Source organism: Haliaeetus leucocephalus, unplaced genomic scaffold, assembly GCF_000737465.1.
Source record: "Haliaeetus leucocephalus isolate CR32 unplaced genomic scaffold, Haliaeetus_leucocephalus-4.0 Scaffold175, whole genome shotgun sequence".
NCBI classification, from domain to species: Eukaryota; Metazoa; Chordata; class Aves; order Accipitriformes; family Accipitridae; genus Haliaeetus; species Haliaeetus leucocephalus.
This window is the reverse complement of record NW_010972611.1, coordinates 347,432-364,907: the sequence shown is the minus strand read 5'-3', so window position 1 is coordinate 364,907 and position 17,476 is coordinate 347,432. Positions and strand designations below refer to the sequence as shown.

The following is a 17,476-nucleotide window of genomic DNA, read 5'->3' as shown; positions in this document are numbered from 1 at the left end:
GCAGCACGAAGGCAATGGGCTTTGTTTTAAACAGATGAAGTGCCTGCCCCCACTACTGCATCACTTGCCAGCAAGCCCCCACTCGACCCTGGTGGATTTGGCACTGCCGGCTGGGCTTGAGCACGGACATTCCTGGTGCAAGCAGAGGTGGTTGTAGCTGATGAGGTTTTTTCATCCAGCAGTTCTGAGGCCACTGCAAAGAGCCCGCTGACTTCCCAAAATGCTGGGGGGGCTCCTGGGTGGGTGGTGATGTGAGCACCTGGAGACCCCCCCCCAGCGTCCAGGCTGGCCAGCCAGCCCTGTCATTGGCCATCACCACATCGGCTGGGGGCAGCCCTGCCCAGCCCCGCATCCCCACATGCTTTAGGCACTGCTTTCCCAGCTCTGGCACATGTCTCCAGGCAGAATGTGACACCGAGGACCAGCAAGAAGAAGCGTCCCTTGTTCTGCCCAGGCAGAAAACACTCACAGCACTGGAGAACCCCCCGGGCAGGTTACGGCCAGACACTGTCACCCGCCCAGCAACATTGCAGGGGGTTCATGTGGGTCCTGGTAAGGAGATGGGATGGAGCGTGGGCAGCGTAGGTCAGAGCCTGTGCAAGAAACCACCACGTTGGCATCTGCCCGGCAGGGCTTTGTGATGGTGAGAGGGGCAGGGGGCGAGGGGAGTGCCCTGGCCCCCGGCGGGGTCCACACAGGGGAGGAAAACTCTCCCTCTGGTGTCTCCGTTGCTTCAGTGCTTCTGACTTGTTGTTTTGTTTTCAAATATGAAGACCTGAGATTGAGCGTGGGTTTTCCGTCTGCCACCGGACGCGGCGGTGCGGGCTTGCCCAAGGCGTTGTCTCCCGTCCCCTTCCTTCACCACGTGTAGAGGCACCTGAACGGGGATGCGATTCCCGATACCAAAGTGTTGGCAAAGCTCCGAGCATCGCTCGGCACTGCTGGTCCCTCCAGCTCCGGCCGAAGGGTCCTGCGGCAGTTTGCGGACCAGAAGAAAGTCCATGGAGACTTCGGGACCTGCGTGGAAATGCTTCCCCTGTCCGTGGGGGGGCTGAGGGGCTGCATTTTAGCAGCTGCTTGAGCTTGTGTAAGGGGTGGGGAAGGAGGTGGAGCTGACCCCGATGGGGCTCTCAGAGAGAGGAGTTTGGGGGGGGCCCACCGGCACACCAACCCCCCGCGCCTCCAGGACGGCAGCGAGCAGGCGCTGCTGCTGCTGGCGCAGCATGTCAGCCATCAGCAGGGGCAGGGAGTTGAAGCTGGCACTGAGTTGCTCCAGCTTGGACTCCAGGCTGCTGATCTGCTTCTCCAGGTCCTCGCTGCGGTCGTTGAGCTCAGTGATGAGGTCATACATCACATTCTGCATCTGGGGAGGGGACAGAGGGGACAGTGGAGGTGTTAGTGCCACTGCCACTGATAGGGTCGAGCCCTATAACCTCTTTCTGCAAGCAAAGCCCTGAGAACCGCCGCATCTCAGTCCACTCTAGGAGCTCACAGGGCACTGTGACCACAGCTTGGCTCGACCTGGGACATTAAAATGAGGAAACCCAGCCTCTGTGCAGGCAGAGGGGAAAGGGGCAGCCAGCCCTGTGCTGCCAAGCAAGGGTACCCCCAGCTGGGGCTGCAAAAAGGGGGTGCAGGGAGCAAAGACCTTTCCTGGAAGCAGGGTGACCCCCCACCCCCAGACCCTGGCTTGTATCTGTGTTTCCCCTCCTGCCTTGCACGGGCAGCCATCCCACAGCAGCTATTCCCAGCTGACATTTACCAAGCCGGAGTATTTTGCGAACAGCCAGGTCCGCTTTAGTTTTTCCAAGTGAAAAGAAACACTCAGGCAGCCTGGCTGAGCCAAGAGGTTGCTGCAGGAACTTGCCTTTGAGAGGTCGACAAGGGTGTTGGCTTGGTCGCTCAGCTTCCTCTGCTCCATCTTCACGCTCCGCAACCTGGGGAGAAGGAAAGAGCAACGCGACTACATCCCCTTCTCAAGTGCAAACTGCAGCTGGAGACCTGCCTGCATCCCAGGCAATGGGAAATTGTCCCCACACCCCTGCCAGCAGCTGGACCACAATTCCCCTGGGGCTGGGGCTCAGCATCCCCCCAGCCCCCCTGCCCAGCACACAGCCCCTTACTGGTGAATGGCTTGTAGGAACTTCCTCTGATGCTTCCTGACTTTAGCATGGTCGATCTTCTTCAGCAGCTTGGTGTGCTTATAAATGAGCCACGTTTCCCGCAGGACATTGGCTGCCGCGTTCTTAATCTGCAAGAGGAGAATTGGCTGCAGGTCACTGGCCCTGGCTGCACTGGCATATGGGATTTCATGGAGACACCAGTCTGGCTCTGCTGTGAGCCGCTGGTTCGTGAGCCAGTGCTGCAAGAGCCCTTGACTCACCCCAGCTGCAGCGAGGCGCTCAGCTCTGTTCCCACATAGTCTCCTGCACCTTTGCAAGGGATCACGGGCAGCTCGAACAGGAGCAAGGGCAGGCAGAGCTGCCCGCACCAAGCAGGGGATCTTGGCCCCCGGTGCACCTACATCCCCATCCTACCCTACACCAATGCTCCGCCACCGGGCTCCTTGCCCGTGCATGAAGCTGTACCCTAAGCCTTGAGAAAAAGAAAAAAATCCCAAAGTTTTTCTTGATTCCTGCATGCATCTGCTGCTCTTGGCAGGTCCCAGCTATGCTGCCAGCACGAGGACACAGCTTCTGCAGGCTTCCCCGGCTAAACTGCAGCTCTGCTGCTCACTCCAAGATGAATTGGCCGCCGTCTGCCTGGCACAGAGCCCACAGATCCATATCCATGGCTGGGGGAGCAGGGCCAACCGGCTGTTTGCTTTCCTGGCCCAGCCATGCCAAGGCCTTTGACTATCCCCAGAGCATCAGGGCTCCTGCCGGCGTGTGGCTTTGCCTGGGGCTCTGCTCTCTGGGGCGAAGTGGGGTGCCCTGGCCACGTCCCAGCACTGGGAGGTCACCCTTCCAAGGGCTGCAACGACGCTTGCTTTGACACCATCCCCTATATAAAATATCACTCCTGCCACAGGCAAGCAGAGCCCATTACATCACGCGGCGCTGTCAGGTTGCCGACGCTTTGCTGTGACGAGGCTGCTGAGACCAGAGACCTCCTGCAGCCCCCACAGGCTGCCAGAGATGTGATGCCGGACCCTGGCACAACCAGCAACCCCATGGACCCCCAGCCATGGCCACAGCCTCCAGATCCCTCCTCGGGAATGGAAACCACAGGAGCCTCACGGCATGGCTCTCCTATGTGGCAGGCGAGGCACTGAATCTCCAAAATACGGTTGTCTTCCTGACACCGAGCTAAGTAAGATCATGCTCCGCAAGAGGAGGGAGTCTGTATCCTCCCAGGGGAAAAAAAAAACCCCAGGCTTTTCATCTCAGGTGTGCAGCCAAGCATCCTATATCACCTAAATCCCCCATACAGAGCTGGTGCTATTTGCTTTCACTGTAACCCTTGTGCCTGTGCTGCATCTGAGGCAGTCAGACACCTTCCTCCACCACGGTACCTGTGAGACCCGCACCCAGAGGTGCTGACACCTTCCTCCCACCATCATACCCATCCACAGGTCCCTCCACACGGCACGGCCCCCCAGTCCTGCTGCTCCCCCTGCAGCACCTTACCCGCTTTGTCAGCTGTGTGTCCATCATGAAGTTGTGGACATGCTTCTCAGCTTTGGTAAGCTCCAGCTTCCTGGCCACCACAGCCACCACCAGTGCCGTGCAGCCAGCACCCTGTGCAGGGACATAAGTCACAGAAATGGTTTATCACCCTCTAGCACCCTCATGCAACAGCAGCACTCCCACCCTCACCATTGCAAACCCCTAATTAAGTAAAGCTCCATGGCCTCCCACCCACATTACCCTAACAAGGAGACATCACAGAGCCTGGGTGTCCTTGAGCAGTTGACAATGTGCCAGGTAATTAACAGAAGAGGCCGGGGGTGATTTATGAGGTCAGTGGTGATCAGCAGTGAGCTCTCGCCTCCCTGGTGCCTGTTAGAAATGGCCAGGCTAAGTCTGCTTACCAGTGCCACTGCAGGCCAGGGACCTGCCCTGTGCTGGTGCCCTGTGGGATGGGGACCCCCTCTGCTCTCAAGAGGGGTCCAGGATGGGAGAGCAGTGGGGAAGCACCAGGCAACCTGGGGGAGACTGGGGAAGGGGCCCCCCGAATGTCCACATCTCCCAACAGTGACAGCTAGAAGGTCGTTTATCCCAGCGATTAGGGCCAGATCCATGCCATAGCCATCATCTCTGGCACGTATTTGTCTTCAGAAAGCAAAGGTGCCAAGACTCTGCTCCCTGTGGTGCTCCTGCACTCTGCCTGCCGCTGCCCATACCAGATGAGCCACTTCCCCCCTCCCAGCACTCTGGCAGAGGCCCATGATCCTGGCAAATGATCGTTAATTTATTAAAGAGTCATTAATTAACATCATGCTCTGAGCTGAATCCTTTAGCATCCCCGAAGGTCCTGCTGTGTGCCCTCGGCTCCCACCACTTCTCTCTTCCCTGTGGGGCGGCTCACCCCAGTCCCGTGGCTCCAGCAGCCCAGGGGAGCCCCCAGCCCCAGCGGTAATGGGGGTCCCCAGCCCCGGCAGGGTGGGAGCTGTGCTGCCAGATGGGCGCCGGGAGAGGGGCATGCTTTGCTGGATGGTGTCTCAGTTCAAAGTTAGCACTGGCTGGGGGAGAGCTCTGGGAGCCCATGGCACCGGGACCCCCTTGACCAAGCCATTGGCCACTCTCCTGCGCTATGCTGCTGGGAAACGCCGCTTCCCCCCCCCAGTAGGGATTTTCTCCCTTGCTTGGCTCCTATCAGCAGCAGCATCCTCACTGATGCCCAACCTCATACGAGACAGGTCAAAGACTTGCAGTTAATATAAAATTAATACCCGCCGGCAAAGCCAGCTCAGCCAACAGCTCTTGCGGGGCACAGAGTGGCAGAGCCGAGCCCAGCCGGTGCTGGGCACCAGCATGGGCTGCCCCAGGTGGGAAAGGAGGGGAACAGCTCCACTCCCAGGGCCTGGAGCCAAAGAGCTGAGGTGCTGGGTGCTGGGGCAGATCCACAGAGGAGCTGTGACCGCAGGGCCCCCGGACGCTCCTTTGGCTGCCCCGGCTGGAAAGCCCTGGAAGCCGGGACATCTCATGGGCGCCTTGGAGCAGTATGCCAGAGGATGGTGACCTTTTAACCATAAGGAAACAAAGCCACGGCAGAGCGGTGATGCTGGCGGGAGTGCGGGGGAGTGGAGGGCTCCCAGCTGGTCCCGGCTTTCAACAGGAGCCAGCAGCATCCGGGATCGCTCCGGGCAATGGAAGCCAGGTGGCGTGAATGGGGACATCCAAGGGATGCTCAGGGGCCCCTCTGCTCCCTGGGGACATCCCCGACCCCACTGCAGTGTGTCCAAATCCACCCCGAATTCACCAGTGGGGACCGCAGGGCAGGGTACTGGCTGGCTTCCCACACTGCGCCCCGCAGGACTGCAGCACCCACCAGGCACACAGCCAGCCTGCACCCTCACCTCCTTAACCAAACTGCCATGTCCTGCTAATTACTGTGCTTACAGTAATTGCAATTACAGCTCTATCAGCATCCAGGCTGCAAGACCTTGGAGCTGAAGCCGTTATGCCTCATGCATGGACAAGCCAGCTGGGAAGAAGGTCCCCATAAAATCTGGTGGCCCTGCAGCCGTGACAGGGACAGGCAGAGCCTGAGGGACAGGTGACCAGCTCACCACGGCCCTTACCATGATGCCAGTGAGCAGGCAGACACCCTTCCCACAGTAGGTGTGCGGGACCATGTCACCATAGCCGATGGAAAGGAAGGTGATGGAGATGAGCCACATGGCACCCAGGAAGTTGCTGGTTACATCCTGCTGGTCGTGGTACCTGCCAAGGACACATGGGCATCAGTGTCATGACAGGGGATGGGGACAGCTGCAGGCAGCAACAGGGGCACCTGGGGATTAATAGGGATTAATAACGTGGCAGGCTGCCCAATAGCAGCAGTGGTTGCACAATTTCTGCCACCAGAAAACCCACATGGACAAAATCAAAGCAAAAACTCAACGGAAAGGGCTTCTGCTTTCGGTCAGACCTGTCACCACATCCCGGTCCTGCCGCCTGTGGCCCCGGTGCCACGTGGTGGTAAGAGCTGGCTGATGGGAGAAACAGCTGCAGCTCTGCAAAGCTCCCGACCACGCTAGCTCGCCGCCAGCGTCCTCCGCATCCCCTTGCTGCTGCAGCTTGGGCTGAGCCCATTCCCCCTGTGTTGCCTCGGTGGACAGTGCTGTCAGCAGCCCCAGCAGAACCACTGGGGATGGATCCTGCCAAGCCTCCGGCATGCACTTGGCTCTCGGACAGCGCAAGGGGAATGGCTCACATGCTCGAGACAAAGTACACATGGAGCAGCCACAGCTTTGGGGATACTGCAGACTTTCCATGGCCATGTCCCTGCTGAGCGGTCAGTGACCGCCCTGGCCAGCCCAGCATCCGGCTGCGGCTCTTCCAGCAAACATGCAACCAGGGGCCTCGGCTGCCTCCGGCTCCCCAGGGCCAGCACGAGCCCAGCTGAGCAGCGTGGGGATGCTTCCTGGGGGATGCAGGGGCTGGCCCAGCCCACAGTGGGACTCAGCCCCAAGCCCCAGGGTGGGCAGGAGCAGGCAGCACCTTTGCCCCACCACGGGCAGGATGGTCACCCTCCTGCCTGCATGCATCCCTCTCCCCGGCAGGCTTCTCCCTGCCTCCTCATGAAATCATTAGAGGGAAACCAGATGGAGCTTTTGGCAATGCCCCCTGGTTCATCCCGGCTCCTCGCTCCTGGAGCAGTTGGGTTTTCTCCTCTTCCGAAATGTTTTTCCCCCCGAGCAACTGGAGACTCGAAAGATGCTGGTGCACGAGAAAGTGCCCTCAGCCATGGCAAGGGCCACTGCCGCACTCTGGGCAGGGCTGGCCAGGGGAGCCAGAGCCTACCACCACAGCTACAGCAAGGGCTCCCCAAAATCCAGCACCAGCAGGGGCACGCACCCTCCATCCCAGCCAGCGTGTTCCCCTGGGAAAGGCGCAGCCCAGCCCAGCCCGCAGGATGTGAGCTCTCAAGCCACGGGGATGACCCCGGGAGCATCATGCTGGGCAAGGGGGTTATGGCACAGACAGACAGACAGATAGACAGATGTTTTTCTCTGCCAAGAAGCACTTTGAGCAGAAGGAGCTGATAAACAGGAGGAGCCGGCACATGCCACAGCCAGTGCGGGCAGGAAGAGGGGCCACCCGGTCACACCAAAGGCTGCCACAATCTGTTAGACCCCAGCGCCGGTTTCCATCGCCCCCTCGTCCGCCTGCCCCCCACTAAGGGCACAGCCAGTCCGCACCGGCGGGGCTGCCACGAGCATCACCCTGGTTCTGCGTCGCGCCACCACCGAGCGGAGCATCGCCACGCCAGGATTCTGTGGCACCGCTGGCTCAGTTGACCCGACCCCATCGGTTTGGGCAGCACTGCCAGGGAGCTCCGGGCTGGCTGCACCCTCACCCTGGGGAGCAGGACTGGCTGCACGTGCATGCACACGTGTAAGCACACGTGCATGCCGTCGGCGGGCAAGGCCGGCAGCACTGCCGGCACCGCAGGCAGCTCTGCGCAGCGGCCGGGCGAGCGGGCGAGGTTGCTAAGCAACTTGCTGCCTTTGGAGAGCTGCGGCCCCCCCGGCATGCACGGGAGGATGCCCAGCAGCGATGCTGAGCCCGCGGGCACTGGAGCAGCCCACAGTGCTGAAGGGACGTGCCATGACCATGCCACCCCAGGCCGGGGACTGTGTCTTGGAGCGGCACGGCCATTTCTGAGCTGTGCAGCCCCAGCGGGTGCTGGTTGGGATGGTCCTGCAAGCCACAGCAAACTGGTTTCCAGTGCCGGTGCGGCAACCTGCCATCACTGGGGACACGGGGACATGGCTTGGGTGGCCCTTGCAGGAGCTATGTGGCACCCAGGGCCAGTGCATGCCCCAGGGCCGGTGCATCCCTCGGGGACAGAGCATGTCCCAGGGGTTGTGCATCCCCCCAGGTCCTGCATTCCCCCGGGTCCTGCAACCCCCCAGGTCCTGCAACCCCCCGGGTCAGTGCATCCCCAGCCCGGCCGGGTGCCTGCCTGGGTTTGTGTCTGCCACTCTGTAGACAGACGGAGGTGGCGGCAGCTCATGGCAGCTGTGGTGCTGGTGATCTGCAGCGCCTCGTCTGCGTCATTTCTATCTTTTTTTTGTCACTAATGGTTCTTTATTTACATTGCATTTTCCAGCCTAAGCCCCCCAGGTGCAGAATCAACCCCCTGCACGTCCCCTGGGAGCCTGTCTGCCTGCTCCCTGTTTAGGAGGCAGAAATAAAAATCTCCCAAACACAATTAAGCAGCACACAACTATCCAGCACATCCTGAGAGCATCATTAAGGGAGGCAGGAAGGCAAATACAGCCTGTAAAAGCTTGTAAAATCTCAGCATGCCACTCTGCTCCGCTGCCACGGTACTTAAAGCTGCTCTAATGCCTCTTCACGGGGTGACCAGCACGATGGTTCCCACCCAGGGGAAGAGGAGGGGTGGCCTTCCTCCCGCCTTGCAAGCACCCAGAAGCAAGCTTGGGTGTCCCAGGGGACCCAGAGGTGCTGGCTGGTATGATCCCTCGCAACTCAGTTCCAAGGAAGGCACAAAGCTGCTGCAACAACTTAAAGGGATTTCACTTTGCTAATCCTCAGACACCAAGTCGTAATGCGTGCGTTGTTTTGGGTACTTTCCTGCAGACCAACCCCGGGCTCCAAGAGGCCTCCGGGGCAATTAGCCATGCTTTGATGGCAGTACGGCATTGAGCTCAGCCTCTTCGGGACAGGGATGGCCCTGTGCTGGGACAGGACACAGGACACCCTGCAGGGCACCTGCCCTCCCTGCCCCGGGATGGACGGGTGCCACCGGCACTTTGCACCGTGGCCAGGGAGAAACCCCTCTGGTACAGTGCTGGAGTGGGTTGGGGGTCCTCCACCACAGCCCCCTGGTTCCTCTCAGGGGACAAAAGGGTGCTGGCACATCCTCGAGAGATGGAAGCACAACAGTACCCACCGGAGCCAGTCGCCACAGCAACCCCCGCGTGCCGAGCATGCCGATGCCAGCGTGATGCCATCCGGCAGTGGGTTTGTCACTGTGGTGTTGTCATGGCAGTCGCTCGCAGCGACGCCAGAGCCCGAGCCAGGCACTGCCACTAGCCAGCCTTGCAGCACCTCTGGCCTCTCCCTGTGCACAGCCCCCGCCAGCTCCCACCGCTCCCCGCGTCCCCCACCTGCCCTCCTGGGGCTCCCGTGCTAGCTGGCACTGCACACCATTCCCTCGCGCAGGGATCCTGCCTGTCCCCAGGAATTGTGCTGCGAGGACAGGGCTGTCCCTGCCTCTGCCTCCTGCCCGGGATGGGGGCTCGTTGGTGGGAACCCGCAGCTGCTGAGCCCCCGGATCTCTGCATCCCTCCCACAGAGTGCTGGGACATCGCAGCTCCACTGAGCATCCTGAACCGCCATGCATCCCGAACCTCCCCATCCCCGCAGCCCCAACCCCTCTCACCTCTCACACACCCGGACCGTCCATGCAGCAATGATCCAGAGGGAAATGCTGAAGACCAGCAGCACTGTCCCGGGGCAGATGGTCATGAGAGTCTTCATGACAAAGCGGGTGTTGAAGTTGATCTTGTTGAGTGCCCCGATGCTGCGCGAGGAGGCATCAGTGAAGAGCTTGCTGTGCAGCAGCATCACCCGAGCAATCAGGTAGAGGCGCAGGAACATGGGGATGGACAGGATGATGTCCACATCTGCCTCTGCCCGAGAAGGTGTGTAGGAGAAAGCCAGGCGGGCTGTCCAGAAAAATTTGTACTCCCCGGGGATGGGGTGTATGGCACAAACCAGCATCTCCAGGCTGATGTAGAGGATGCGCTCGTACGTCATTGCTATCCGCCAGTCGTCAGCTCCATTGTCGATCACAAAGAGCTACCGGGACACAAAACCACAGAGTTACCAGTGGCCCTAGCCAACCCTGCCCCACCAGCATCCCACCATGTGCAGTGGCGGGGCATGGACACCAGAGCCCCGTGGAGCTGGGGATGCCTTCAGCCAGGAGGGCTGGGGAGGGCAGAGGAAGGAAAAGGTGGGAATGAGCCTTTGCCATCCACTCCGCTGCTCTGCCTGCTTGTTCAGAGGATGCTTACGGCACTGGGGACACCCCAGAAAGCTTTCATTTGCCCAGCCTCAAGCACACGCCCAGGCCCGTCAAGGAGACAGCTCCCTCTGACCCACTCCCGCACACCAGCTGGCAGAAGCCCACCTCCCAGCACAGCCTCCTCTCCTAGGGCACAGAGTCGAGTGAGCCATCATGCCACAGAGCACCAGCACAAGCCACCCCAGCCTCTTTGCTCCTGCCAGCACTGCACCAGTGTCAATGACAGCCACCACGCCCCAGGTGCCAGAGCAACTTTTGGGGAGGGAACACCACAGCCAGCAGACCCGGCCACTGGCAGTGATGGGATACGGTTGTCATGGCAACCACCAGTTCATCCTGGGTACCAGCTCCTCTCCCACTGCCAGCGATGGATTGGGGGTCTCTGCAGGAGCTGGGGGGGGATAGCAGCTTGGGCTGGCCCCTTTGGGACACCGCCAGACCCCTGGGGGTCACCCACCCCATCCTGCCTTGGCAGGTCTGTCCCGAGGCTGCCATCAGCTTGTCCCTGGTGCAACGGGGACACTGGTGTCACCTACAGCAGCGGGGACACGCTCGGGGCCTCTCTGCAAGCAATGCTTGGCAAAGACGCCGCTAGGAAGGGATCCAAGGGGGATGTGACAGGCAGCGCTACCGTCACCAGCGTGTCCTCGACCCTCCAAAGCACAGAATGACACTGGCTCGTCCCGGGGGGGTCAGGAACTCTTGTGGCCGCTCCAGCCTGGGCGGTGGGTGGGAGCACAGCTCTGGCTGGCTCTTCGCCTGGGAACAACCCTCCCACCCTGCCGGAGGCCCCAGTGCACCTGCGCCAGCCGCCTTGCTGGCACGACACAGCACGCAGGGCTCTCCCCGGGGACGACAAAAGCCGCCGGGACTGACTCACGGAGCGGCCGTCCCCGGCCACCTCCCTTTCTGTTTGGAAAGCTCTGCTCCTTTTAGCTGCTTTGTTTGAGAAATTGTTTATAAAAATGCTCCAAGCTGTCAAGGGAGATCCTCAGGCATTTAGCAAGCTGACAGCCCATTCCTTCCTGGAAAAGGGTGTTAAAAATAAACAAATTAGCAAGAGGAAAAAGGCAGGGAGCCTTTTGACTGCGTGTGGGGGGTTTTCAATGGGCCAGGTCAGGGAAGGGAAGGAGCAAGGGGGATTTGGGCAGGTTCCCCCTGCACCAGCCCCATTCAGCCCTGCACCTGCGGTGCATCGCTGCAGGTTTCCATGGAAACCCTGGCGCGGTCCAGCGGTACCTGACGGGGCACCCCCAGCACTGGCTCCAGCAGGGGAAGGAGCAAGAATGTTGGCCATCACAGCTCCAGACAAGCGAAGCACGAGGAAAGCTGCCGAGAAGCCACGCAGGTAAAAAAGCTTCACCAAACTAAATGCACGAAGAGCCCTGAGCATGCCGAGGGCAGGGATGAGGGGGGCTGTGCCCCCACAAAACCTCCCAGCTGGAGCCAGCAGCCTCACCAGCACCGCAGTCCATCATGCGCCGTGGCGATAAACATGGCGCTGGCAGGGGACAGCACGCTTTGTATGACGCCGGGGCACCAGACCCTGCTCCAGGGTGCAGACCAGAGTCATCTCCAGGGTGCCAAGCCCAGTGCCACCAGGAGCGGGTCAACCTCTGCCCATGGGTGCAGGGAAGGCGAGGACCTGGCGGCACTGCTGGCACCTCTCTGCACACGCTCAGCCTAATGAAGAGCAAGTGACGCACGCAATAAGCAGCAGCTCGTGGCCTTGCAGCAGAAAGCAGAGCCGGGAAGCCGGGGTGGGGGGCGCAGCTGGAGGATCTTGTTCACCTGCAGCCCTGGCTGGCAGGCGATGGGCACAGGGACACCCCGGGGACCCATGCCATCCCAGCCCATTGGGTGACAGTGGGTGTAGGCAGCCAGGGAGAGGACAGGCAGGACCCCAGGAGCTGGACCCAGGACTCCAGGCACAGCGATACCCCAGCCCTGGAGAAAGTGAGGCACAGGGAGAGCGGCAGATGTCCAGAAGGACTCAGCAATTAATGCAATTAAGACTGAGGGAAGAGGCTGAAGCCACTGTCAAGTCTTTCCTGAAGGCCAGGGAGGTCTGGCAGTGCCGCAGGGGGTAAGTGCAGCGCTCCCTTAGGCAAAAGGGACAAGAAGCTGAGGATTTACAGTTCTGTCAGCCCCACTTCCAACCCCGGCCGGATTATCAGCAATCCCTTTATAAGCACCTAAGAGATAATAGGGCGATCAGCAGCCAGCACAGCTTTGTCTGGAGCAAATCAAGTCAAACCGATCTCATTCCCTTCCTTGCCAGTGTAACCGGCCCAGCAGAGCAGCTGGAGCCACACAGCTGGACCATGGCAAGGTTTGGCACCCGCAGTGGCACGACACGCGTGCTCGGGGACCAGGACCCCGCGGGGGGGGGACAGCAGCAGGGACTTTGGCTCTGGAGAGGCGGGAAGCCCCACGCTGCTCGGGTGGACACTGTGTTTGCACAACCTGCTCCCAAGAACAACAAGTGGAGGAAGCCGGTGAGCGTCGGGGCATGGCCCGCCTGGCTGACCCCAGCTGCCACCACCCCGGGGTAAATATTATTCTAGCAAAAAACAGAACTCTCAAATATTTGCTTTGAGCAACCCCACCGTTGGGCTTGGTTCCCGTGCCGGCAGGCTGAGCCAGAGAGGGGGGCTCCCAGGAAGGTCCCTTGCAGGCAGGAGGCAGGCAGGGAGCGGGGCGCCTGCCTCCAGCCCCCTGGCCAGCAAAACTGCCCCAGCCCCCAGCCTTGAGCCGGACGAGGTGGGATCTTTCATGCACAAAAACACCAGAAACTCAGGGTCAGGGAACTTCAGCATCCCTTCCCAGGATGCTCCTTCTCCTGCCCGGCGATTCATTCCTCCTGTCCCCAAAATACGCTGGCATCGTGCCGAAGCCAGAACCCATGGGGAAGCGCAGCCTTCCTGGAGCAAACTGGGAGCCCTGTCATTTCCCAGCAAAGCCAGGGAGGGCTGGGAGGAAGAGAGTGGGCAGCCCTGATTAGGAAAGGATTTCACAGCTTTCCTTGGCATCTCAGCTGGTCCGAGCCCTTCCTGGCTGCAGCCTCCCCCAGCCGCCGGCAGCTCTGCCAGGCACGCTGCGCTCGGGCAGACCCCTCAGTGCCCAGCCTCACTGCCCCCTGAGACCCCAGCAAGGAGGGAGGAGGCTCCATGCAGGCTGTGAGCTCAGGTACTGCATCCCACTGGGTTGGGTGGCAAATCCCGCAGCCCGCCCTGGCCACCCACCCTGGCAGCCCATTGCTTGGCGCCAGTGACACCAGGACCTACCTGCACCTCCCGCGTGTGGTAGGCAATGATGAGACCCAGCAGGATGACTGTGGAGAGGCTGATAAGGCATTTCAGGGCCAGGGAGAACATGGAGTCCTGCAAGGCGAGAACAGGGCGGGCATTAGCGGGGACACAGCCATGGGACCCTGCTGGCGCTGGCCGCCACGCTGGGCTCCACACCCCCAGGGAGATGCTTCCCCCCCCCCAGCACTTCAGCTGCCCCAGCTCCCACCCCACATGGCTCGGCACGGTAGCAAGGGCACCACCAGCACCGCCAGCACCACCGGCACCACAGGCAAGAGCAGCCCTTTCTCCAAAATGGCTTTTTTAATCCGATTCTGCCAAGTGTAATTACCAGTCTCCCCTCGCTGGCACATGTGACACCAGTGCCCTGGCCGCATCCAGCATGAGCCCAGTATTATGGTACCCTAATGGATGGTCTAATTAGATCCTCCTGCTAATTAGCTCTATGTAAATTAAACCAGCCCCTGATTCACTGGTGGCTGAAGCGGCTGCTCCCCAGGACCCCACCAAGAAGAGCAGGATTCACTGTCCCCTCCCACGGGCTGCCCTCTGGACCCCATTTCAGTCACCAACAAGCTCATGCTGCTGCCAGACACGATCTGGCCCCACTGGTGGCGAGGCATCCGCCAACCACTGGCAGCCCCTCACCAAGGTGTTATCTCCAAACCAACCTGCTCTGCCACCGCACCCGTCCCGCACCTCCACCCCATCCATCCCCAGCATGCCGAGACCTGGCACACTCAAGGCACTCTGAGACCTGGCATGCTCATGACACACTGAGACCTGGCACGCTTGTGGCACACTGAGTCCCAGCACACTCATGGCGTGCTGAGACCCAGCATGCTCATTGCATGCTGGTACTTGGCATGCTTATGGCACACCGCACCCATCCTTTGCTCCCTAGCGTGCCGGGCTGCCTTCGGCCTCACTCCTGTCCCTCTCCCCATGTTCTCCATCCCCACAGGGTATTTAAACACAGAGAAGGGACTATTTGCCATGGAGGCAGTGGTGCATTGTTAACAACTTGGCTCCGGCCATACAATTGTGTGGATATAATGGCTGGTGCTGAGAGAAGTGCCAGGGACCAAACAACGGCTATTAATAGGCAAACTCCGGGGCAGGGCTCGTGCCAAGGCTGCTCTGGCCAGACCCTTCCTGGGGGCACTAATCCTGCCTGCCCAACGCACGGGGACCCCATGGGCCTGGTGGGTCCCCAGGAAGCCCAGCCGCCACAACCTGCCTCTGCACCTCCTGGGGACCCACTGGCCCTCCCAGCAAGCGTTATTGGCAAAGGCTGCTGCACACCCACCGCGTTTACCAATGCCTCCTGCCAGCACTGGGTCTGGAGGGACCCAGCAGGAAGAGCCGCTGCTGGATCCCACACTCACAACGAACAACGGGGGGGGGGGCTTGGCCAAACTGTGGCAATGCCTCAGCACCCCCGGCATGCATCCTCCCTGCACCATGCAGGTGGCAGGATGCTTCACCCCGGTGGTGCCGCACAGGCTGCTCATGGCTCTGGGAAGCAGCGGTGCCACCCTGGAGGCAGGAGAGGCCCCATCCTGCCCACACTCAAGGGACAGGCAGAGAGCAGGGAAAACCCAGCCACTGCATCCTCGCTTTCCGGCTCAGCCCCGGCACTCTCCGGCCTGGGGAGCACGCGGCGGCACGGCTGCCAGCCATGGGGCAGAGCTGGAGCCGGGCCAGGGCCGGCAGCACCGACATCCCCATCCTCACGACAGCTGCCGGCCCCGGCCCCAGACGCTCCTTCAGTCACGGCCACGTCCTTGCCGGCAAGCTCCGGTTTCCCACCGGGGGCTGCCAGGGGGGATTTATAAACTGTCGCCCACTGCTGTGGCTCCGGCCAAGTCCCTGGGGCGGCCAGGAGCCAGGGACCCCCCCCCCGCACCCTGTGGCTGTCGGCAGGAGCATGGCAATGAGCGGCAGGCGCCGGGGCAGGGGTCGGGGCAGCGGGCGGCTGCATGGCAGCAGCGCTGACTCACAGGGTCTTCCCCGGCTGACACAGCAGCTTGGCGTGCCGGGGCCAGCAAGTGTGGCAGCAGCGCTGCCGGCAGCCCAGCAAGGGCTGTCGGTCCACACCGGTGCCAGGCATGCGGGCCCAGGGAGTCTGGCGAGGGCAGCTGTGGCTCAACAGGTAGCGGGCGCAGGTGGGGGATGGCAGTTCGGCCTTGCTCCTACCAAAGGGGAGTGAGAACTGCCGGGAAGAGGCTCTGGCAGTGAAGCGAAGCAAAGCATCCTTCTGCCTTGGTGGGGGAGCCAGGGATGCGAGCTCGGCACGGAGGCATCCCTCTGCCTCGGCCGGAGCAGAGGGAACCGCTGCCCGCAGCCCCCACGCTCCCACCGATGCCGGCAGCTGCGGGCAGCCAGGGCTCAGGAGCTCCCCGGTGCTGGCCTGGCACCTCCGTGGGGAGGCAGCGGGGTCCCCCACGCCCACGGGACCCCAGCCGCGTCCCTCCCTCCCTCCCTGCCTCCACCTGCTCCAGCTCCATCGCCTCCTCTGCCCACACCACCCTCCCTACCGCCCGCGCCGGATAATGGCAGGAAGCGTCGAGCAGCCCCTTCTCAACCTGCTCCTTCCCCTCTGCCGGCAGCACCACGGCACGGGGACCCCCACTGGCCGCCCCCCAGCCCCCTCAGCAATGCCGTCCTGCTGACGCCCATGGGTGCCACGCATGCCCTGCCGGCGCGGGTGCCGATGCCTTCCCCTCTCTGGATAGGTATAAATAACATGACAGATGTCTATACAAAGAGTTATTCATATCGCTGCCAACCAGCGCAGCCAGGGAGCAGGAGCTGGAAGGGGCGTGGGGGGGAGAATTATAAATAAAAGACACTGTCCTGCAAAAAAAAAGAAAAAAAAATGGAAGAAAGGGGTGGGGAGGAGGGGGGGAGGGGGCTGCGCCGCACCACCGAGGGCACAGCGCCTCGAGGAGCGCCCCGCTGGGCTGGCGATGGGCACCACAGACCCCAGTGGGTCAGTCCCCCATGCCGCTGGCACATGGGGTGGCTCCGCCAGGACCCGGCGTAGCGCCCGCCCCGACACATGCCGGCCGGCACGCGGCCCTGGTGGCCCCCAGCCCGGCGCTCGCCCTGTCCAACACCTGTGGCCACAGTGTCCCCGTAAGGCCCCGGGGCCACCCCGCTGGTCCCCAGCCAGCCCGTATGGCCCCGGCCCACACCAGATGGGCCAGAGGGCTCCATGTTTATCCCACAGGACACCGTATGGGGCAAAGGGCTCCGCGCTCATGTCACCGGCCACCGTCCAGCGCCGAGGGCCCTGCACCCATCCCCCTGGACCCATCGGTACCTTGGAGTAGAGCCCCCAGGAGAGCTCAGTCTCGATGACCATGACGACGATGCCGAACATGCCGAAGATGAGCGCGTAGTCGCTGAGGCGCTTCCGCTTCTCGAAGAGCGCCCGGCGATGCCCCAGCCGGTAGCCGATGTTCTGCGCCTTGCGCTTGGGCCCCTTGGCGAAGGCGGCGGGGGCCGGTCGGGCGGTCGGGCGGTCGGGGCGGCAGGCGGCAGGCGCGTGGTTGTCTTCGCGCGAGACGACGATCTCGGGGGGTCCGCCAGCCCCGAAGAGCTGCAAAGGTTGCGCCTCCGGTTCGGCCTCGATGAGGTTCCTGCGGGATGCGCTGAGCCGGCTGAGGGGCTTCATCACCCCCCCGCTGTACTTGCAGGAGCTCATGGCGATCTCAGTGAAGGGGTTGCTGTCCCGCCGGTGGACCAACGGGCTGGGCTGCCGGTGTTTACCGCTACCAGGTCCGGAGCCCGCCGGGTGGTCGCCGAGGTTGAGCTGGCTGCCGTGGCGGGAGGAAGGGTGGAGGGCGGCGGGGGCGGCGGGAGGAGGAGGAGGGGCCCGTAACGACCCGGGCGAGGAGTGCAACAGGCTGTGCTGGAGCGGCGGCAGC

General features: G+C 61.9%; 1 protein-coding gene across 1 annotated transcript in view; it reads right to left on the bottom strand.

The window, feature by feature from the left end:
• Positions 1–1,066: 1,066 nt before the first annotated feature.
• The window catches only part of KCNN3 (potassium intermediate/small conductance calcium-activated channel, subfamily N, member 3), a 16,538-nt gene continuing 128 nt past the window's right edge, over positions 1,067–17,476 (bottom strand). Inside the window, exons 2-9 of the mRNA XM_010564172.1 lie at positions 16,870–17,455; positions 13,518–13,613; positions 9,583–10,001; positions 5,747–5,888; positions 3,630–3,740; positions 2,124–2,251; positions 1,868–1,937; positions 1,067–1,363 (exon numbers count right to left, since the gene is read on the bottom strand). Coding sequence (XP_010562474.1) covers positions 1,067–1,363; positions 1,868–1,937; positions 2,124–2,251; positions 3,630–3,740; positions 5,747–5,888; positions 9,583–10,001; positions 13,518–13,613; positions 16,870–17,455 — 1,849 coding nt within the window. The remainder of the gene's footprint in view (positions 1,364–1,867; positions 1,938–2,123; positions 2,252–3,629; positions 3,741–5,746; positions 5,889–9,582; positions 10,002–13,517; positions 13,614–16,869; positions 17,456–17,476) is intronic.